This window comes from Lygodium microphyllum, chromosome 24, assembly GCF_053477565.2.
Source record: "Lygodium microphyllum isolate KBCC chromosome 24, Lygodium_microphyllum_v1.1.10, whole genome shotgun sequence".
NCBI classification, from domain to species: domain Eukaryota; kingdom Viridiplantae; phylum Streptophyta; class Polypodiopsida; order Schizaeales; family Lygodiaceae; genus Lygodium; species Lygodium microphyllum.
Window position 1 is genome coordinate 54,792,204 of NC_141158.1, and position 24,151 is coordinate 54,816,354.

Sequence of the window (24,151 nt, forward strand, 5' to 3'; positions counted from 1 at the left end):
GGAGTTATACAAACCAAATGTTTAAAAGCAGGTTACGAGTTAGTAGGAGTACATTTGAATATCTCGTCCCGAAATTAGCACCACAAATGCGACGCAAGAATACGAACTATAGAAGGGCAGTACCTGTGGAAAAGTGGGTCTGTGTGGCTCTGCATCGCTGGCGAGCGGCTCAAGTTTGGGACTAATAGCTGATTTGTATGGAGTCTCAACTTTGTTTACACAACTAGTTGTTTTGGACTTTTGCGATGCACTGGGTGCTTCTGGATTGCATAGTATGTATGTAAAGTGGCCTTCCCCACAACAAATGCAAAAATATGCTGGTGCATTTCAAGCCCTTCGAGGCATACCGTATGTTATTGGTGTAGTAGATGGTAGTCATATACCCATCATTGCCCCAAGGGAGAACCACAAAGATTATTTTAATAGGAAGGGCTTCCACTCTATTATTCTATAGATAAGCGTGGTAGCCAATTGTGTTGTTTGGGACTATGACGTTGTCCGAGCAGGTTCTATGCACGATTGGAATGTTTTTCAACGTTCAGACCTAGGAAAACGATGCACAAATAAAGCTCTGGGACAATACTGTCTACTAGGCGATTGTGCTTATCTTGCACGCTTTTGGATGCTTCCTCCTTTCAAGGGTAGTAAGGATGGGTTATCTCCAGAACACTATTATTGGAATTACATACAATCAAGTACTCGTATGCCAGTTGAAAGGGCATTTGGCATCCTGAAAGCGCGATTTCGTATATTGTTAAAGAGATGTGACATGCTTTTACAAAATGTCCCAAAGATGGTGGCAGCATGCATTGTTCTACATAATATATGCATTGTGCATGGAGATGGTTTTGATGATGCATGGATACATGAAGCGACATCAGAACTTGATAGAGAAAGTAATGCGGCTCATCAAGACATGGACCAGCAAAATAGTTTGAGGAATGGATTAGCAGAGGTTGCTACGCTAACTAACATAGGTACCACACAAGCAATACAAAGAGCTCAAGCAGCGGAGCCAACACAAGAGGCAATCCATCTTGGGGGGGCATCTCGAAGAGATAACATTGCTCGAGCCATGTATCGAGAGAGGGAGAGCGCAAATGTGAGAACAATATTTGGTGATTCTGACTCTACGGAGGAGATGGACAACGAAGACAATGGTGAGTAAACACAATCACATCCAAGTAAGTAATTTTCAGCCCATACTATTAAGCACAATCACATCCAAGTAAGTAATTTTCAGCCATCCTTGCATGATTTTTTTAAGTTTTCAGTCATCCTTGCATCTGCAGCGCAGGTGGAAAGGTGGAAAGAGGGGTGGTGTGCTAAAAAAATTTCCCTCTTTCCACCTTTCCGCAGAGAGCTCAATAGAGCCATGCCTCAACAACATGGCGAAGGGGTTCAACTCCCCTGCTCTCTTGGAAGTGAATGAGCTTCCAAAAGCATGAATAGTAGTCACCATAGAAACAAATATATTGGGGTAGAAAGCAACGACGCAATAAGGTCATAATCTTGGAGTTCTTTGGTAGGAAAAACTTCAGATTCATGCTTTTAGTTTTATTGGTGACTTTTTTTAAAGGTTTATTAGTCAGTTTAAAGTGTTTAATCAAGTATTCTAAAAATAATTATTATGAGAATGATGATCAACATCCGTAGCGTCCCTTCATTCACATGCAATTCAGGAAGTGTCCGGTGGTAGGTGGTGGCCGATGTGTGAACTATTGTGGACGGAAGATGGACAGACACTTATTGATAACGAAAAGTGTCCATTGCCCAGTGTGTAAGCAAGTGGCGGACAAGTGACCCGCCCAAGTCAACTTTTCCTGTGCCCACAAACTGGGCACAGATTGGGCGAGCAATGGCGGTGTGTAACCACCCTTATACATGAGTGTCGTAGTGCCACAGATTTGGCTATGCAAAAGGGTTTGGTCCTTTTGGAATGTTTATATCATGGGTTCAATTGAATTGTCAACAGATTCATCACATCTTCCATGCCCCCATTGTAGTTGCCCATTTGCCATTGATCTTGGCCCTTGTGCAACTTTACATTTCTTTTCATTCTAGAAGTGGGCATCATCTCCTTAGCATAGTCCTGAAGTGTTCCCTTGGATTTGCTTGTCTTGCTGTTGGGGAAACTGTGACGTGGGAATTGAGATGGAGTTTGAGTAGGAGGGATGAGGTTGGGAGGAAGGGACTAAGTGCATTGCAAAGGATAAGCCTTCATTGGTTGCAAATATTGTCCATTTTTGCTTACTTGCAAGTTGTTTTAAAATAATGGGAACAATGTAAATTACTTTGCTTGGTTTAATCCCAATCTCTTCACCTCAAAGGGTCAACCACTAGGAAGTTGCTCTGGGTTTTGAATCGTTGACCTTCCACTACTCATGAGCCCAGCGTATCAACTAAGCTATCGCTCATTGGTTTCCATACAACTTTTCTTGTGTTCAATACTTGGGGTCCTTCTCTCAATAGTTATAATCATGGCTACTTCTCCAAATTTCTGTGAATCTATGCTGCCTTTGTTTTTTCTTTCTAGAGCAGCTTGGACCCTTCGATTGCTTCACTATTGGCCTCCTTGATAGCCTATACAACGCTTTTGTTTGGGCTCGATGACTTGAAGTTGCTAGTATGAAAAGCTTTTGATGGATGGTGCGCTACTCAAGAGGCCTCAAGCATGTATGACATGGGGCTAATGAGGAGGCTTCCAACATGCATGGTGTGCACTCCAACAATATATGATCAGCATGCATGACGTGGCCTTCATTCATACCTTGGGCTTTAGAGTGTGATGAGGCACATAGTGTGTCACTTTGTGGTAGGGTTATTCAAACCTAATTGTTAAGACAAGATGGTTCATGTAGATTTCCATTTCATTCTTGTTGGGGTGGGGACAAAACCCGACAAGGGAAGCAGCCTTTTTCTTCGACAGACCCACTATATTTTCTTTCCACCATCGTGCTATTACTAGTACCTTCACATCCCTCCCTCTCTATCGCTCCCTTCCTCCCTCCCTCCCTCCCTCCCTCCCTCTCTCTATCTGTGTCTGTGATTCTCTTGTTCTCATTCTGAGGTCTCACAGATCACACAGCAGAAACACCCATCATTCCTTTTCTCCTGGGCGCATACATCCCGACCTCTCCTTTACATTCTTCCCTGTTTTCTTCATCATTCCGGTTATCATCATCATCATCATCGTCCTCCTCCTCCTCCTTTGCCTCCTTCCAAGTTCTCTCCTTTTCCCCTGGCCTTTCTCTGTTGCATTTAAAGCTCCACTAAGATCCGCATCTCCTCGTACCCCCGCCCTTTACCCCTTTCACACAGCGATCCTTTGGATCTCTCGCTAAGATCCCTTCCCCAATTCTGTTAGAATCGCACTTGGCCAAGCTTGAGCTTTTCGTGAGAGAGACAGTTTGGAAGCGGGACGGACTCGAGCTTGTGTGGAAGGACCTCCCTCGTTTCTTCTCAGTCAGGGAAGTGTTCTGTTCTTTTTTGGTTCAGTTCAGGGACATAATTCACACAGCAGTCTTTAATCTTAAGCACATTACATAGAAGGGACAATCTTAAGCACATTAGATAGAAAGCATAGTCTGCAGCACATCAGATAGCTATCCTCCCTCCTGCTCCTATGGTTTAGGCCTTGTTAATCTTTCATGTGCACCTGCTACTGCAACTTTTGATGCATTTTGGCATGGACTAGAAATCTGCAGCCATGGTCTAGGGTATCTCATTTGTGTTTCCTAGGCTGCACAATTCTTGCTCTGTGGGCACAATCACACGGGCTGTCTGAATGCGCAAGCGCTCTCGCAGACATGGTGTAGATCATCAGACACCCATCGCTTGGGCTATCTGCAAACAGGCGTATATCATATACGGAATGGAACTCGGTCCTTTGGCAGCTACAAGCACAGCCTCTGAATGCCAGCAACATAAGGAGGTCCTGCCTGCAAGCCTGGTTTCTGCCCTGTACCACCGCCCCCCCTCGCTATGCTACCCTCTGTACCCATGTCCGCCTGCCCTCAATGCCTGCGTTCTGCTTGTAGACAACCCAGGAGGGGGTGCTTGATCTTTGTTTTCGACCACTTATCTGGTTTTTTCCCTTTCTGAAGAAGTGTCTGGAGTTTCGCCCACTGTTTGAGGTGCGCATTTGCTAGTCCTGACATAATGAACAGCATAGATTCTTCACAGCGGCCACCTGGGATGTCCGGAAGCTTGGAATGTACTGATACAATGGACTTGAGTGGAGGGGGCTTTGCTAAGGATCCATGGTGCCTACTACCTGCCGGCATCTCTTCAAGCGCCCTACATAAGATGCTTGCACAATTGTCCTATGGCCAGCCAGCAAAGGCCAATGCGGACCTCATGACCACAAATTACCCTCCTATGCAGTCGAGATTCACTCAGCTGTCTGATCAACTTATCAACACCATTCCTGTCCCTGCTACTAACTGGGGTCAGCAAGTATCTGGAGGTCTTCCAGTAGGATGCTACATGAGTCCAAGCATTCCTGGGCAGAAAGATCATATGCTGCATCTGTCTCATCATATTGCTCTCAATGGTGGATCTCTGGTGCTTGATTCTGCTAGGGGTGAGTTAGTTAATGCTTCCAAGATGACACCGAAGGAGATTTTGGAAGCTAAAGCACTAGCTGCTTCAAAAAGCCATAGTGAAGCTGAGCGGAGGCGACGTGAACGCATCAATTCTCATCTGGCCACATTGAGAACCCTTCTTCCGAGCACAACTAAGGTTACTTGTTTCCCATGCTATTTTCAGTCATGTCAGATTGGGTGGTTGCTTTTCAATGACACTAATGTTAGCCTTCATTGCAGACTGACAAAGCATCACTACTTGCTGAGGTTATAGATCAAGTGAAAATGCTGAAGAGACAAGTTGCAGAGATTTGTGAGTGCAGTCCAATGCCAACGGATCATGATGAACTTAGTGTAGAGAGGGACCCTTCTTCTGTAGAAGGAACACTGCTGATTAAGGTATCTGTCTGCTGTGATGATAGACCTGACCTTATGACAGACATTAAGACTACTCTTGACACGTTAAGTCTCAGGACTGTGAAGGCTGAAATCTCAACCTTGGGAGGAAGGGTAAAACATGTTTTCATCATGACCTCAAAGGAAGAGAAGACAGATCATGGGAGAGATTTCTCACTCAAACGCGTACAAGAGGCTCTAAGGCTAGTGATGGATGGTTCTAGTGGAGGTGAGTTATCACCTGACAGTGCTAATAAAAGACAGAAGGTTGCTGCATATGGAGCACTTTGATTGCTTTTCACTGGTGTTGTCACAAGAGTGCTGTACAATGCTGATAGTAATGTATAATCATGAGTGACATTGATGTGTACTATCACCAAGACATAGCTGGATACTATTGGTGAAGCATGTTGATGGCATTTTTGTAGAATAATCTGTATGAGTAACACTGGGCTTTTTACATATGCAAGACAACATAATGTAGTGCACTATCATTTGATGCAGTAATCATGGTGGTCTTGTTATGTTTAACATATGAAGTTTAGGTATTACTATTACCTCTGCAGTCTTTTGCACTTCGCTATGCCCACTATCGAGTAACTTTCTATGTGCACAATCTGATATTCAGCTTGGCCTATTAGTGAATTTCCTGTAACATGACGATTTAATGCATAACACATTATATGGCCAGGACTGACGTAGTAGACATGCCAATTGTCAGGCTAAAGATCTTGTTGATTTATCAATGGAATTAAGGAACAGAAGCATGATTAGTGGTCTTGATGTTGAGAAACAAAACATGTTGACCCTCCTATTGCACTACAACATGTTGAAGGCTCTTTCATTTACTGTTATCTTTGCCACTAGAAGAATAAGGCATCTTGTGCAATTCCAAGGAGTTTGCCTGTGAGCTTGCAAAATCTACCCTGAGCTCCCATGTTAGCTCACTCCTTTTACTCGCTTGGAGTGTCTCTGCTACGCCTGTTAAGGGGGTTTGAGGAAGGTCTAGACCTGCATTTACAGCTCTGTTTTACCCACCTTTTTTCTTTGGCCAGTGGCAAGGGCAATAGTGGGTGGGAGTTACAGAAAGCATGATGGCACAAACTTTCTTCTTACTAGCATTGCCCCTAGGGCATATGCTGTGGGTAATGATCAGGGGATCTAGAGTGTTGAAGGGAAAATTGCCCCTAGGGTAATGATCAGGGGATCTAGAGTGTTGAAGGGAAAATTGCCCCTAGGGCATATGCTGTGGGTAATGATCAGGGGATCTAGAGTGTCGAAGGGAAAATTGCCCCTAGGGTAAAGGGGCCAGTAGTTGAACAGTTATGGAAAGATGGTTTGATCTTAATATGTGCAGCAGAAATTGGTCCTTTCTCCTTCTACACAGAATGTGAGATGAAAGCCCAGTGCCAAAACAAGCCTTGACCAATGCAATTAACATTTACTCTGTCAACATGCTAAATTTTGTATGTAAAGTTTTTTTGCTTCTTTATTAAAGACAGCTTAAGGTTTAAGTTCTTAAGGTCAATTTAAAAGACACAATGCTCCAGTAAGAAAACAAGTATTTGACCCCGGATCCACGTGCAAGAGTGGCTCACATAGCCTGACCTACAGCACTTTATCAACACATATTTGTTGGAGTGGGGATGCAATTATTTCATTATTGGCCCCCACTAGTGCTAAGAAATGTTTTATGTTTGACCTCGATCTCTTTCCCCTTGTCCCTTGCCTCCAAGGAAAAATAACAAGGTGATGTAATCAAAAGGCTTGCACTATGGAAGGGTTTGAAGGAACTTACCTCTACAGAATGGGCATTTGAAAAGAGGATAAAGAAAGTAAAAGAGTTATAGCTAGGGGTGGAAGTATTCTAAAATGTCATCATGTACTCCTCGATGTTTTGTAAAACTTTTTCACAATGTTGTGTGTTGTGATTGACCGGTGATAGTTCTAATGTAAGTCCATAGTATTTGAAGTGCTTGCTACATTTTGAACTTCACACAACAAAGTGAAGACAAGAAGATGCCCACTTAAATATTTGCAAGCAAGCTAGGATGATTCTTGATCGTAGTGTGTTGTTCTGTTTAGATCTTTAAGTGTGGTTTTTGTCAGCTATTCTACTTAAATTTACAAGCATATAATTGCTTGAGTAGTCTCTCTTTTTTGGGTTCCTTATTATCTAGCCAGTTTATGTTGAAATATCAAAGTGAGAGCATGAGGTGTGCACAAGAGGGAGAGAGAGTTGAAGTGCAAGGAGATCTTGCTTAATGAGTTGTTTACAAGTACGATTGGTACACTCTCTTTACTTGAGAGTGACCTCGCTATTTAAATAGCCTTGGATAGTTAGGGTTAGGGTTTTTCCTTGCCCTCTAGTCTATTCATACTCGGCTACCCTTATTTACCCTTGTATACATAGGGTTCACATGCCTATCTCTCAACACCTCCCCTCAATGTTAGAGTGGCATTGGACTACAAGATATGTTAATGTCCCCCTTCCATGGGATACCTTTAATAAATTAGGCTATAAGAGTGCTTATAAGTAGAGGATTTATAGATTTAGAAGAGTCGATAATTAGGTGTTTTGCAGATAGAGTTGGCTTCCAATTCTTTTGGTACTTTAGGGGTGGTAGGGCATTTATTGGGAATATGCCTCATCTTCTTATGCTTGTTGCACTTTATCTTGTTAGGATATTTTTTCCAATAGTTGCTTATAAGATGTTTCTTTTTATTGCCAAAGGAGCATTTAGTGGAGATAGTATTAACCAAGAGTTACTCATGGGCTATTGAAGTAGATGCTTAACTAGTGTTGTTTTTTTTCTAAATTTATTCTCCTCATTCAAGCAAGATTGGATGGTGCTTTCCAAGATTGGATTAGGGATATTTGTTAGAGTAGTTATTACAAGGGCTGGGAATATCTTTTTTACAGCTTATAAGAGAATTGCAATAACATCTTCATCGGGGAGGATATGAGCCCCTTCATGTGTGAGATGAACTTACCCAAGTCTTCTCCTTGCTTATACTCTTCACGTTTAAAAATTCAAAATTAATAAAAATTTTAGAGTTCTTTTCTCTAGCTCCATAAAGCTTTTTGAGCTCATCCTATTTCTCCTTGGTAGTGGAGAGTTGGTCAATGTGATGAATCAGAGATTCATCCAAATAAAGTATGATTATGGCTTGGGCTCTTTCATCATCTTCTACATTAAGTGGGTTTGATGGGTCAATAACTTTGGTTCCTTTGATGAAGGGTCAGTAGCCTTGCTCCATCATCTTGTACTTCACTAATATCTACCATGGATGAAAGTCTTTTTCATCGAACTAGCCGATTTGAGGTCTAACATTGGCCTAGGCCATGGCCATGGTAGGAAGGTCTTATTGATTGCACTAGGCAATGGCAATATCTAGTCCTTTACACAACAGTCAATAAGTGCAAAAGAAAATGGAATGATTAACAAGTAGTAGGCTCAAATATGATGTTCTACAAGATATGGGATGAGGACAATGGTCAATGTGTTTATAACCTATACACAACCTTACAATGATAAAAAATATAATGATACTTAAGTACTTATTGATTCATGCTTAAGGTTTACAACTTTTTAGCTTTTTGAAAATAATTGATAAGAAGTACTAGACAAATTTATCATTAGTGCTAAGACGCACTCGTTACCAAATATAGGTGAAGCACTTGTCATTAACCCGATTGTAATTGGCTTGAGAAGTCACCTTTGGTCGAGGAAAATGCTCTAAGTTTAGAGCTTTTAGCTCTGCAACAAATTGAATTTTTTCCACTCAATTGAATTCAATGTCCAAGTTTACTGCTGCGTCTACAATGTCCAAGTTTGATGTGCCTGGATGCTGCGTCACGAGCTAGTGAAGAGATCTTAAGCTAAAATGCTCTCTTTTGCTCTCCTCCGGTCCTCAAATAGAGGTGGGTATGGCAGGTAGCTATGGAGGTGAAGAGGTATTATTAGAAAATGGCATGCTCATGTCCACTTAGTGGGAAATAAAGTTGAAGGAAGCTTGTTGGATTAGAGTTGGCTCTGATACCATGTTGAAATATCAAAGTGAGAACGTGAGAAGGTGTGCACAAGAGGGAGAGAGAGCTCAAGTACAAGAAGGATATCTTGCTTAATGAGTTATTTACAAGTATAACTGGTATACTCTCTCTTTATTTGAGAGTGACCGCTAGGTTGTTTAAATAGCCTTTGGATGGCTAGGGTTAGGGTTTCCCCCTGCCCTTCAGTCCATTCACACCCACCTACCCTTATCCACCCTTGCATACATAGGGTTCACATGCCTATCTCTCAATAGTTTTAGATGTGCAATTTAATTTATAGGCTCTCTCATCAGCACTATGAAGCATATAACCTTGGCTTATGTTTAGTGCATTAAAATCTTCATTAGCATTCTCTTAAGAAAGATGGGCAATGTTGAGCTGAAAGTGTCTTTTTTGTGTGGGAGGAGTAAATAAAGCATGATTCATTTACTTTATGTCCTACATTATTCTTATTAAGGTGCAAACTTGTCCTATCAAAGCGAAAGGTGCTTATACCAATATTAATAGAATTTATGTAAGATGATCTTGCCTTCACATCTATTGAGTTTTTTGTGATACACATCCAGAGAATTGCATCATGTGGATATCTACAATGGCATTGTCTATGGGGACTCTTGTGGCCTATACATGTTAAAGATTATACTTCCCACTCTTTGTGATCATATTTGATATCCAAGTCTATATCACAACCTCAACTACACTTACATTTAAAATTGTGTATTTTCCTTGCAATACAAATGGCCTCTTTTTGTAATCTTCCTATAATTATTATACTCTAAATCTAAGGATGGGGCTTGCACTCCTTACTCAACGTGTTAGAGAGAGTAACAATACATGTTCAATGGCCTAAATGCCATGAGCTCGACACAAGCTTCATGCATGGGTGCCACCTCGCCTCTCTTGATCTAGACTCCCTTGCCTCCCATCATTTGTCAATTAGGCTAGATGCTACAAAAGCTTTTTGTTTGCCATTTAGAGTTCTCCCTAATGATTTTGAATCAATATATGAGGTATTTCCTCTCCCAAACTTGCAACATGATGGGGTATAAGAGGAGATATCACAATTGGTCCACTTAGTTTGGCTTACTACAATGTTTGATTCCCACATGACCTCAATCAAGAATCGGAGTCTACGGTAGTAAACCGTGACCTTATCAAGCCCTTGGACTAATGCAAGAGATTCCTTTCCTAAGTGGAAGCTATAGGGCATGGAATGGTGGTCAAGTTCTTCGTGACCATATATACAATTTGAAGAGCACAAGAAGAGGTGAACACATCAATCTTTGAAGCTCTCTTGGGAATTTGATCAAGGGCCAAATATCAATCACCTTCTATCATGTGTGCTATTAAATCCATGGTACAAATGTGCTTCTTGCCATATTTGGCTATACAATATGATAGCTTTAATAAGATGGAACTTTATAGTTCTATCAATTGCATTAACAATTGCTTCCTTGCTCAATCCCCCCAATCCAAAAACAAATATCTCTACTTGAGTCACCTATCTTAAAGACCTAATGTATGTTCCATCTCATGGTTGCTTGACTTTGAGGCTTGCTAGTGCTATAGCATTAGATTTTGAGGCATTTAAGACTAAAGAGGAAAAAAAGGAGGAGCTTGACATAGGAGGGACATGGCATCAATGCAGAAGGGGAAAAAAGAGGAGTCCACATATTCTAGAGGCAACAATATCACCATTAGGATGAAAAATGCTTTAAAAAAGAGCAATGTAAGAAAATGATTAAATTGCTAATTAGCTACAGTTTTAGTAAAATGGACTCTCCAAATTTGGTTGTTTAGATGTGAATTATGAGAGAGTGTGGTTCATTTAAGAGGTCAGTCATTAAATGCATATGTTTTTTAAGTTATGTCAGGGTCACTTTTCTTATATTAAATACTTATGTTTCTTAGCTTATGTCAAGTGTCACTTTTCAATTGCTATAATTTCTTTTTGACTTTCCAATCATTATTCTTTCTTTTTTATTAGTTAAATATTCTATCCTTAGATGTTCCTACCAAAATCATGTCCAACTTTTCCTCCAAAATCATTTGAAAATATCATTATTATCTCTTTTTTGTGTTCCACCAAGATCATGCCCATTTCTTCATCCACGATCATTTGAGATATTATTGTCTCCTCTCCTCCTCATATATAGCTTTACTATAATGTCATCCTCAAGAATCTTCCATCATGGATCATTTTGTTGGGCCAACAAATTATGGTTAGAAGAAAGGAAACACATTGATTCATAAATAAACAAAAATATTTATTTGAAGGATCCTTTTATTGGTAAAGGTATCTTATTTTCCATAATCATGACTTAATGAGATATTTGTCAGGCTTTAAAGGCCACATGTACTTAGCTACCTACATTTACTTGTATATTGTACCCACACACTTGTACACTGTAGGTGGTGGGCACCTATTGCTGTCACTTTATTGTTTATTCTTTTAGTGGCAATAGAATAAGGGAAGGTAGGTTACACATTGTGATTGTTGGAGTTCCCATACACCAGTCTCTCTCTTCTTGCTGAAACCTCCATAGCTCTAGCTATCTTCTTGCTTTGGCTCATGCTTCCACCTTCTACTTCACCTTTCAATTGGTATCAGAGTAGGCATTCTAGGAGCTTCTTGATCACTTACTTCAAGACCTAGGAAGAAGAGAGTCTCAAATTGCTCTAGGGATTTCAAAGCTTATCCCAAGACTTCGATGAGATTGCTTAGGCATTTTTTGAAGCCCCCAATGTGGTCAGCACAACTGGTCTCATAGCCCCTAGGCTACTCAGCATGATTTGTGCATGTTGGGCAACCCTCTGTCCTTCACACTATAGGTGTTCTAGATCACTCTTTGTTGCTTTTGAACCCTTGGTAATCTCCCTAGCATTAAAGGGATCTATCTTGAGCCCCATTCGAAGACTCCTTGATTAGTCATACACTCATAGTTTCGTACAAACCTACTGTATACACAATAGACAATATACATTGAGCTCTATAATGCTTACATAATGCTTTGGGGATGCTATTTTGATACCCGAATGTTATGAGGATGCTTTGAGATGATATTTGGATTGGATAGAGCTCATTAAGTTATTTTTAGCAAGGTCTATCATCGTAATAACAATTTGGATAGAAAGCATATAATAGTGAAGCTTTATGCTTTGAATGCTTACAAGTGCTTCGGGTACTCTACATGCCTATATGGATGCTTGACATTAATTGATGTGTCTGGATATGATTATTATCCACATTAAGCTTTGCATTTGAGCTATGTTGGATGTGTTTGGGCTTTAGACATTTGCTTTAGTGATCCATCACTTGTGGATTGAAGACATATTGGATATATATACTCTCGAAGGTACTTATCATGTATCTCGGTTGCTTGGATGTTATAAACATTATGTATTGAACTTTACTTCGCTCTTGGAAACCTTGGATTCACTTTCAATGGGAGACACTTGCATTTTTTCTTCTAGAGCTTGGTTCTTTAGAGATAGTGGGAGTCTCTTGTCTATGTACATGCTCAGTTGATATATGTATATACAATTCTTGTAGATACAAAATCTTGTGGGTTGATTTACTTTTGAGAATTTTGGATACCCTATACTTATCATTGTTAGTGGGTTGCCAGTGGTGGATGCGTGACATGCATTGATTGTATGCATTTATGTATTTGACGCTCTGTATGCTTTGACATTTCTCGATACTTGGTTGCTACACTGCTCATGGATTGCTACCTGGATATTCCTAGTAGTGGGATCTTACTATGTTGGTCATTTGCCTATTGATGTATGGTCATTTACCGTAGTTTAATGTTCAATAATACTATTTATGAGCAATTTCTTTGAGTGCAAATGCCTTGTTTGAGTACTATATTGCTTATTGTTTATAGATAGCTATATATTCTTTTGTTTCCTACATCTTGCCCTCCCTTTTGGCTTAGATATGGGATTGTTTTGCTGTAATTACAAAAGCCCACAGTCTTATACTTTATAGTCATTTGTAGACAAAATGGTAGGCACTTCCAATGCATTAGTGTAGTGCTATTTTTAATTTTGAAAAGCTAGATGGTAACAACTTCCAATATTGGAAGATGTAAATATGATAGGTATTGGTGTAGAATAAGTAGATTAGGTTGTTGAAAGCCACGGGCATAAATCTAGAAAATCAAGATAGAGATGATTGGGATGAATTGGATGAGTTATGCAAGTCTACGATCATACTCTATTTGTCTAAGCAGATGTATTCCAATGTCACTTCTACTGCTAGTGATGCATGTGATTTATAGAAGAAGATATGTGATCTTTATGACAAGCAAAGTCTTATATCTTAGTTGTATTGGTTGAAGAAGCTTGTGGATCTTCACATAAAGGAGGACACCCCTATGTCTACTCATTTGAATGAGTTTCACTCTATTTTCAACTAGCTTATCTCACGAGGCACCAAGTTTGAGTATAACATAAAATCTTTGTTCTTGCTTGACAGACTACTAGAGTCATGGGGTACATTTCGTACTGTTATAAGTGCTAATTCTCTCGAAGATGGTTTTAATGCAATGATGTAGAGAGTGATTTACTTACAGAAGAAGTAAACATGTCTGCACTTATAGAAAAAGTAAACATGAAGAATATTGATGCAACCTACACTACTCATGCACTTAATGTGAGAGGTAGAAATGATGGAAATAGACTCATAGCCCCATAAGGGCAAGCAGAAGTAGTATTGTGGGAAATTCTATAGTAAGTACTGTGGCCATAAGTCTTGTTTGACATGTCATTATTGTGGGCAACATGGTCATTTTAGGCCATAGTGCCATAAAATATGCAATAATAGGCGCAATGAGAAAGGCAAGGAGAAAGTATGGGAAAATACTAAGTCCATTGAGATTGTGCCTAGGTCCAATGTGAAGATAGAGGAGATCAATGCCTTAAAGTATAGTTTGGATTATTACATTCTTGTTGCTTCATCACTTGATGCTACTCAATTAATTGCTGCTCCATGTACTTACACTTAGTGTTAGCTTCTTGATTCGAGGGCTTCATTCCATGTTACCCTGCATCAACATTGGTTTCATAGCTACCATATTATTATGGGTTTTGTTAGAATGGGAGATGACATTCTCTTATGGTGAGGTATTGGAGAAGGGGGTAGAGGCTGGTAAGTCAACGTGATGCATCAACTTGCCCTCCTACTCGGCTAAACAAAATAGTCCCTTGCATTTTGTTGGCTTGTTGTTTTATACTATTGGCATTCCTACCCATAAATATGACCAGAATAATAGCATCAACCCATTAGCAATATATCCCAAGCAGAGAGAGAGAGAGAGAGAGAGAGAGAGAGAGAGAGAGAGAGAGAGAGAGAGAGAGAGAGAGAGAGAGAGAGAGAGAGAGAGAGAGAGAGAGAGAGAGAGAGAGAGAATATGTGTGTGTGTGTGTGTGCACATGTATGTGTGAAGGGCCACCTTGAATTGCAATTCTAAACAAGTGTTTGATATAACGATCAAGACAATTGTATTGGACTAGAGTTATCTACTGTCATCATGATTGTTGCGATGATCCTAGCTTAACTCGAGAAAGCACCTTACCATAATTTGAAATATACACTTGCTAAAACTTTGTATATAATTTTATTCTATGGATCAAAACAATTGCACCTAATGTGAAGCAATACCACCAATATCATATAATTCACATAGATAAAGGACACTAAAAAAACCCATGCAAAGCATTGAGAAAATCTAGGAGCAATTCCCTTAGTGCTCTCTTGAATGAAAATTTTTTGAACGGCCCCCCATGCTAGTGTCATTTTGCATCACCAAGGTCACAAGTTCAATGGTTGCAATATTCCATGTATAGAGTTTTTGGATCATCTCATGAGCAAGAATAGTATTACTACTACTAAATTAGAAATCATTATTCAAAACCTCTCTCTTTCTCTCTCTCTCTCTCTCTCTCTCTCTCTCTCTCTCTTTTCCACATGTCTTGTGTATGTAGATCTTTATTAATGTTAAACTCATATAAAATTAGCATAATATTAATGGATATGAGATTAACTTTTAAGATTATGCCTCATGTAATAATGTTTACTCAAACTTAGGACTGGTCACCATTCAAGAATGCTGTTTTGACATCCATTTGGTAAATTAGCCACTTTTTATGAGCGACCACTAGAAGTATTGTGTGAATAGTGGTCATTCTAGTAGTTGAAGCAAATGATTCTTGAAAATCAAATCCTTCAACCTATGAAAATCCCACTAATGTGGCTTTGTACTTTTCTAAGCTACCATCAACCTTGTACTTTACCTTCTAGACCCACTTGGTGCCAATAATCTTCCTCTTTTCTGGTCGATCCACTAGCTCCCAAGTGTTATTTTTCATTATGCTATCATACTCAGCTTACATAACTGCTCTCCATGTTGGATCGACAAGTGCTTCTTCCAAGTCTGTTGGCTCCTTTACTTTTCTCATAATCTCAACCATTAAGGTCATATTGACTATGTGACCAGAAGTCTTTCTTTACTCCTCTATTCTCATAGACCTCCTTGGTCCATTTTTCTTTTCCTCAGTTGTGGTAGACATAGGATTACTGTGATCATAGAGCTGCTTCACCCATCGCAACAATGGATTTTTCGGTGGTGTAATTGTAGGTTGGTGAGCTTTTTCCTCATCATCCAAAGATGATGCTTCCTCCTCCTTGAGAATAGGAATAACTCTTGGGATAGGTTCATAGTGGACTACTTCTTCACTGGATGATAAAGTGAAAGAACTTACATTCTCCTCCTCCAATGTATATGGCTGCTCCTTGAACACCACGTCATGGCTCGCTATGGTCCTCTTTATCTCTCAGTTATACAATTTGTAAGTCTTTTGGTCATCACTATAATCCAATAAGATACATTTTGTGCTTTTTGGATTTTACTTATTTCTCTTACTCTTTGGAACATGTATATAACATTCACATCCAAAAGTTCTAAAATGTGAAGATGGTTTATTACGAGAATGGGCCTTATGAGGAGTTTTTCCCTTAATAAGAGCCTTTGTGTGACTCCGATTGAGAATATAAACTAGTTAGGTAACATCTTGCCCTTAAGCATGTACCTTGCCATTTTCACAATAGTGCGATTTTGGCATTCAGCAATGCCATTCTACTAAGGTGTATGAGATGTTGTTAATTGATGCTTAATCCCTTTGCTCTTACAAAAGTCTTCAAACTTCTTTGAGTTGAACTCACCACCACATCTATTTTAAACTTCTTCACACTTTGACTTGTTTCATTCTCAACAAGTTTTAGCTATTATTTGAACTTACCAAAAGCTTAAGCCTTAACACGAAGCAAGTACATCCACATCTTCCTATTGTAGTTGTCGATGATCAACATAAAATAAGAAGATCCTCCCAAGGCTTTTTTACATATTTTACTGCACAAGCTAGCATGCACTAACTCTAAAGGAGCCTTCACTCTATTCTTGTTTTCTTGTGGAAATGTATTTCTCTGTTGCTTGCTCATTATACAAGCTTTACATGGTTCTTTCATTTTCACTCATTACTGCAAGTAGGTGAGCAACTATACCTTGCTTATGCATCTATTTCAACACTGCAAAACCAATGTGACCAAATCTTTCATGCCAAGGTTTACTTGTGCCTACAATAGCAATGGTTGTAACAACACTTGGCTCATATAGGTTGTTCTTGCTTTCTCCTTTGCCGAAAACTTTGCCAACATTGTCGATAATTTTTGCACATGTCTTAGTGAACCTCACCTCATGGCCAAGATCAGTTATAGAAGCAACAAAAAGCAAATTTCTCATAATCTCTAGAATATACAATACATTTGAAAGATTCTTGAGTTCACCATTTGCAATAAAAAAGGAAATAGTACTTCTGCCCTTAGGAGGACATTTTGCATCATTCCCATCCATCACAGTGATGGATTCTTGTAGAGACCTCATAGAACTGTATAGACCTTTCTTGTTGGTCATATGACATGAGGCACCATTATCCAATACCGATAAGTCAATATTAGACATTTATTGTGCTGAGGAACACACTTTATCAATGGTTGCCATGAATAACTCTAACTCTGCATTAGCCATATTGGCTGTCTTCTTCCCTTTAGTCTTCATGGTACCATTCTTTTCATGTACCTTCTTGACACAACAATTTGCAATTGCACGTCCTTTCTTTTTGCAGTAGAAGTACTCTCCTTGAAACATTTACTTACCACCCTTCTTCTTTTTGTTGCCATTGGTAGAAAAAACACCTTTGCCTTTCACATTGGTAGAGAATGCAACATCTCCATTGTTGCTACCTTCTCAGGCTTTAAGCCTCAATTCCTCTTTCATTAGTAGTGCACAAAATTCCTCAAACGTCAAAGCTTGGGGTCACAACCTTGAGCATGTGCTCAAGCTCTATCTCATAGACATCTCAATAAGAGGAGAAACTACCATGCTGTACTCACAGATAGAGAGAAAACAATATCATCAACCTCCTTTCTTGTAAAGAGAGGATTGATACAAACTTGATCATGTACTCAAGATTTGTCCAAAATTTCATAAAAATGGAGAGGGTCTATATATGCTTGAGCATGTGTTCAAGCTCTATCCCATTATCTTACCAAGTTGTTATCCCATGTATCCCAAATACACCTTAACGTCATGTCAAATAAGGAACGTTGCTATAGCCTTGATTAGATGCACGATCTTTCTCTTAAATACTTCGAAAAGAGAAAGAAAAAACTAGGAACCTATCTTGCGAAGCTTTCTCGTGCTCCCATATGTGTGTGTGTGTGTTTATCGATTCCCAAGTTTCATATACAAAGTTATTATTGTGATTGAGCTTACTACAAATAGACTAAAAAGTATATCAAAATTAGAAAAAAAAAATTAAAGAAAGAAAAGTAAGGTTAAAAACATGTGATAATTGCTCTCAAAAATGAAAAAATGTATTTTAAAAATAAAACACTAATTTTGAAAGTAGAAAATTACTTTTGAAAATAGATAAGTGCTTTCAATTATTAAAAAGTACTTTTGGATATAAAATGTGTGGTTTTTCTAAAATAGAAAATAGATTCTAAAAATAAAAAGGTACTTTCATAAGTAGAAAAGTTCAATTGAAAATAGAAAAGCCTTTTTGAAATTAAAAATATGGTTTTTGATTTATAGAAGTACTTTCTAAAGTAGATAAATGCTTTTTAAAATAGAAAAACACTTTTTGAAATATAAAAAAATACTTTTGCAAATAGAGACCTACTTCCAAAAGAAAAAAAGTGTTTTTTGTGTGTTGAATGCTTTCTTTCCTATAGAATATCATTGATTTTACACCATATAGTGTCTACTAATAATGGTAGTTGCTTTTATCCATATCCTTGATATGCAAGGACATGGAAAAACTATTGTGAAAAGGAAAAAATGTGATTTTAAAAAAAAGAAATTGTTTGAACATGAGAAAGTATATCTTGAAGAAGAGAAAGAACTATCTGTGGAAGACAAAGTGCTTATATATACTATAGCAATGCTTTGAACCATAATAAAGATCGAGGAAGAGAAAACTAGTAATGTAAATGAGTTAAACACAAAAAAGTCATTTTTGAGAAGGAGAAACTGCAGTATGAAGAAGGGGAAGTGTTTGCTATACAAGAGAACTATTTTGAACATGAAAGGGTTGTTTTTATCAAGAAATAGAGATTCACTAGATGCAATCTACTATTTTTACTTAAAATATGTTTTTTCTAAAGGAAAAGAAAGTGAAGGGTGAATAAGGCCCTAGCCAACATCAAGTCAAAGAAAGAATAAGAAGCAATAAAAATGATAATTATCTCAAGCTCATCGAGCAAGTGGATTAGATGTGTAACAACTAGATGCCTTTCAATCCACTTATGGTAAACATCCTTTTTATTTAGGGATACACATGTTTCTATTGTCCAAAAACCAAAAACAATGTCTTTGATAACATTTGTTATAATGTGATTTAGAGGTGGCTATCTTTGGTATGTCTCTGAGAGCAATACTCCATCACCTTCAAATTGCAATTAAGAATTTGTGGCAATCAAATTTCTTTTGATATTTTGCAATCTTTGCCAAGCTAATTGGTTCTTTCATACATTGTCAGGACTATTAACTAAGGACAAACACATCAATCTCTTCAAGAAAAGTTCATTATTTAATATAGGCATGTTCACTTGTTAAAATGTCCTCTAGATGTTGGTCATGCATCCCTCATCATATTGCAATATAGAAGGCTAAATCCCTCAATGTAGGATGTTGTAAGAGATCCTTGAAAATGTCTTTTTGAGTCTCTATATTGATGCCTTGTGGTTGTTGGATCCAACAATTTTCCACAACTCTACATATTCTCTCTTCCTTCTATTATCAGTATATCATGGTTGAATCCTCATATTCTGTTCTATTTGGCAATGCTTCCATTGCCTTACAACCCAACAATTTTATATAGCACATACATTCTCTTTATTATGGTCACTTGAACTACATACATCTGCATCCGATCAAACTATCTATTGATCATGGGCTTCCTTTTACATGCCATCTCTCTCTGATGCAAAAGGAAACAAATCAATAACTTCCAAATCTTGCAGCTTATAAAAATAAGCCATGGCACATTGGAACTTAACCAAGTCCTCCCCCATAAAGAGATTTGATACAAGATTGTTTCAAAAAACTATCAAAAAGTCATATCAAACAAATAGTGTTGATACAAGCTTGAGCACATGCTCAAGCATTGTCTCATAGCCATCTCAACAAGAGAGGAGAAACTATATTGCCATGCCCTCAAAGGGAGAGTGGGGGAAGATTGGGAAACAATCATAACAAGTTTCTTCCCCAACCATAAAGAGAGGGTTGATACAAGCTCAAGATCCATCCATAAGACATCCTAAAGTGGCATAATAAAGGAGAGAGTTGGCATTACCATGTGAGCACATACCCAAGCTCTCTCATCTCACTTTCTTGACAAGCTCCTCACCCCCAATGAAATAGAGGGTTGATATAAGATTTAACACATGCTCAAGCTCTATCCCAAAGATGCTTAAAAATCCTTTCAAAATGCGAGAGGGTTGATATGGGCTTGAGTAGGTGCTCAAGCTCTATCTCAAAGGCACCTCAAAGATAGAGAAGAGACTAGGAATCCATCTTGCTAAGCAAGAAGAGAAGGTTGATACAAGATTGAGTGCATGCTCTCAAGCTCGTTCTCATGAGCAACTCAAGAGATCCATGGTTGATATAGACTCTAGCATGTGCTTAACCTCTGTCCCAACGACACCTCAAAGTCGTATCAATCGAACAAGATTGATACAAGCTTCCCAAGCTCTGTCTCAAAGACATGTAAAAGACAAATGAGAAATTAGGAATCTATCTTATAAAGCTCCTCCGCTAGAAAGGAAGCATTGATAAACCTTGACTACATATTCAGGCTCTCTCTCAAATATATATAAGAAATTCATATAAGAAAGAAAATATTGATACAAGCTTGATCACATGCTCGAGTTTTGTCTCAAATGTATATAAAAAATTCATATAAGAGAGACACTATTGATACAAGCTTGATCACATGCTCTCGAGCTCTATCTCATAGACATCTCAATGAAATAGGAGAAACTACCATGTTATACTAAGAGATATAAGGGAAGTAATATTTCCAAGATTTCCCATAAAGAGAGGGTTGATACATGCTTGAGTTCCTGTTCAAGCTACATCCCAAAGAGATCGCAAAGACACATAAAAATTGAGAGGGTCTATATAGGCTTGAGCATGTGCTCAAGCTCTATACCACTATTTTGACAAGTTGGTTGCCCCCTTTCTCCCCCAAAGAAAGAGAGGGTTGATACAAGCCTTAGCATGTGCTTAATCTGTCTCCCAAGACATGTTAGAGATTCATACAAAAAAGATAGTGGATGCAACCTTAAGCATGTGATCAAGCTCCTTTCCAAAGTTATCTCAAAAGTCTTATAAAAAAGACATGGTTGAAACAAGTGTGCACACATGCTCAAGATCTGTCTCAAAGGAATCTCAAAGACAAAATAGAAATTAGGAATCTATATTGCAAGTCCTTCCCCATAAAGAGATAATTGATACACATCTCAAAAACATGTCTAGAAACATAAAGAGAGAGTTGATACAAGCTCTCTCTCAAGTTCTTCCCCTTAAAGAGAGAGTTGATACAAGCTTTGCCTCAAAAACATATAAAAAATTCATATCAAATAGATAATGTTGATACAAGCTTGAGCACATGCTCAAGCACTATCTCATAGCCATCTCAATGAGAGAGGAGAAACTAGCTTGCCATGCCCTGAAAGGGAGAGTGGGAAACCATCATGACAAGATCCTTTCCTATAAAGAAATGGTTGATACAAGACCAAGCTCCATTAATATGACATCTTATAGTGACATAATAAAGGAGAGGGTTGATAATAGATTGAGCATATACCCAAGCTCTATCATCTCACTTTCTTTCTAAGCTCATTGCCCCCAATGAAATAGAGGGCTGATACAAGCTTAGGTCTATCCCAAAGACACTTGAAATTCCTTTTAATGTGAGAGGGTTGATATGGGCTTGATTAAGAACTTTCTTAAAGACACTTTAAAGATAGAGAAGAGATTAGGAATCTATCTTGCCAGTTAAGAAGAGAGGTTTGATACAAGCTTGAGCACATGCTCTCAAGCTTGTTTTCATTGGAAACTTACTATGAGAGGGGGATACTATCTCAGATGGAGAGGAAAAAGTATTTTTCCAACCTCCTTCCCCATAAAGCAAGGGTTGATACAAGCATGAGCATGTGCTCAAGTTCCATAATCCTAAATAGTTCTCATTGTCACGTAAAGAGAGAGAGGGGGAGTTGATAGAGCTTACACATGTGCACAAGCTCTTTCTCAAAGATACCTCAAAGATAGAGGAGAGACTAGGAATCTATCTTGCAAATATCCTCCCTAGAAAGAGAGGGTTGAGACATGCAAGCTCTCAAACCTCTATCTAAAAGAGATATTAAAAAGTCATATCAAACAGCAAGTCTTGATGTAAGCTCTATCTCATAGACATCTCAATGTGGGAGGAGGACCTACCTTGCCATGGCCTCAATGAAGGGAGAGGGGAAACAATTGTGTCACCTTTCTCACCCATAAAGAGAGGGTTGATATAGGCTTGAGCATGTACTCAAATTCTTTCCCAAAGAGATTTTGGAGTCACATAGAGAGAGAGAGAGAGAGAGAGAGAGAGAGAGAGAGAGAGAGAGAGAGAGAGAGAGAGAGAGAGAGAGAGAGAGAGAGAGAGAGAGAGAGAGAGAGAGAGAGAGAGAGAGAGAGAGAGAGAGAGAGAGAGAGAGAGAGAGAGGTTTGATACAAGCTTGAGTATGTACTCAAGCTCTTTTTCACTATCTTGCCAACCTCCCCCCAAGAAAAGAGAGGGTTGATACACATTTGAGCATGAGGCCAAGCTCTATCCCAAGGACACATCATATAGGGAAGAAATGATTGATATAATCTTTAGCATGTGCTAAAGCACTATCCCAACAAAGACATCACAAAGGCAAAGGAGAAACTAAGTATCTCTCTCTTCCAACACTCATCCCCCCAAGCACAACGAGTTGATACAAGTTTCTATATTCAAGATTTGTCTCAAAGAAACATCAGAAAGTCATATAATGAAGAGAGGGTTGATACAAAATTGAGTATATGCTCTCAAGATCTTTCTCATTGGCAACTTAATATGAGAGGGGGAGCTCCCCATAAAGCAAGGGTTGATACAAGCTTAAGCACTAAAGCTCCATCCCAAGAGAGGTCTCAAAAACTCACATAGAAAAAGAGAGGGTGGATACTAGCTTGAGTATGTGCTCAAACTGTATCTTAGTATCTTGCCAAGCTCCCCCCTCCCATTAAGAAATCCATGGTTAATATAGACTCTAGCCCGTGCTCAACCTTTGTCCCAAAGACACCTCAAAGTCATATCAAGCAAAAAATGTTAATACAAGCTTGAGCATGTGCCCAAGCTCTATCTCAAAGATATGTAAAAGAAAAATGAGAAACCTGAAATCTATCTTGAAAATATCCTCCACTGGAAAGGAAGGGTTGATACAATCTTGAGCAGATGCTCAAGCTTTCTATCAAATACATATAAAAAATTCATATAAGAAATACATTATTGATACAAGCTTGAGCAGTGAGTTCTATCTCATAGAAATCTCAATGAGAGAGGAGGAACTACCATGTTATACTCAAAGATAGAAGGGAAGGAATATTACCAAGCTCCTCCACCATAAAGAGAGGGTTAATATAGGCTTGAATACATGTTTAAGCTACATCCCAATGAGATCACAAAGACTCCCAAAATTGAGAGGGTCTATATAGGCTTGAGCATGTGCTCAAGCTCTATACCACCATCTTGCCAAGTTGGCCCCCCTCCCCTCCCCTTTCTCCCCCAAAGAAAGAGAGAGTTAATACAAATTGGACCATGTGTTTATGCCCTTTTTAAAATTTATCTCAAAAGTCTTACAAAAAAGAGATGGTTGATATAAGCTTGCACACGTGCTCAAGCTTTGTTTTAAATGCATCTCAAAGATAAAGGAGAAACTAGAAATTTATATTGCCAATGTCATGTCCCATAAAGAGACAGTTGATATAAGCTTGAGCATGTGCTCAAGCTCTATCTCAAAAAAACATATCAAATAGGTAGTGTTGATACAAGCTTGAGCACATGTTGAAGCATTATCTCATTGCCATCTCAATGAGGGAGGAGAAACTATCTTGCCATATCTTCAAAGGAAGAGTGGAAAACTGTTATGACAAGATCCTCCCCCATAAAGAAAGGGTTGATACAAGCTCAAGCTCCATCCATAAGACATCTATAAGTGACATAATAAAGGAGAGGGTTGATACTAGCTTGAGCATATGCCCAAGCTCTATCATTTCACTTTCTTTCCAAGCTCCTTGTCCCTAGTGAAATAAAGGATTGATACAAGCTTGAACACATGATCAAGATTTGTCCCAAATAGATCTCAAAGTCACATATGGAGAGAGAGAGAGAGAGAGAGAGAGAGAGAGAGAGAGAGAGAGAGAGATGTTGATACTAACTTGAGCATGTACTCAAGATCTAAAGACACCTCAAAGATAGAGGA

General features: G+C 38.7%; 1 protein-coding gene across 1 annotated transcript; it reads left to right on the forward strand.

The window, feature by feature from the left end:
• The first annotated feature begins 3,001 nt into the window (after positions 1–3,001).
• Positions 3,002–5,444, forward strand: LOC148015110 (transcription factor bHLH30-like). Its single transcript, XM_087665467.1, has 2 exons — positions 3,002–4,743; positions 4,827–5,444. The coding sequence occupies exons 1-2, from the start codon at positions 4,162–4,164 to the stop codon at positions 5,271–5,273; spliced, it is 1,029 nt and encodes a 342-aa protein (XP_087521593.1). The 5' UTR covers positions 3,002–4,161; the 3' UTR covers positions 5,274–5,444.
• Positions 5,445–24,151: the final 18,707 nt, after the last annotated feature.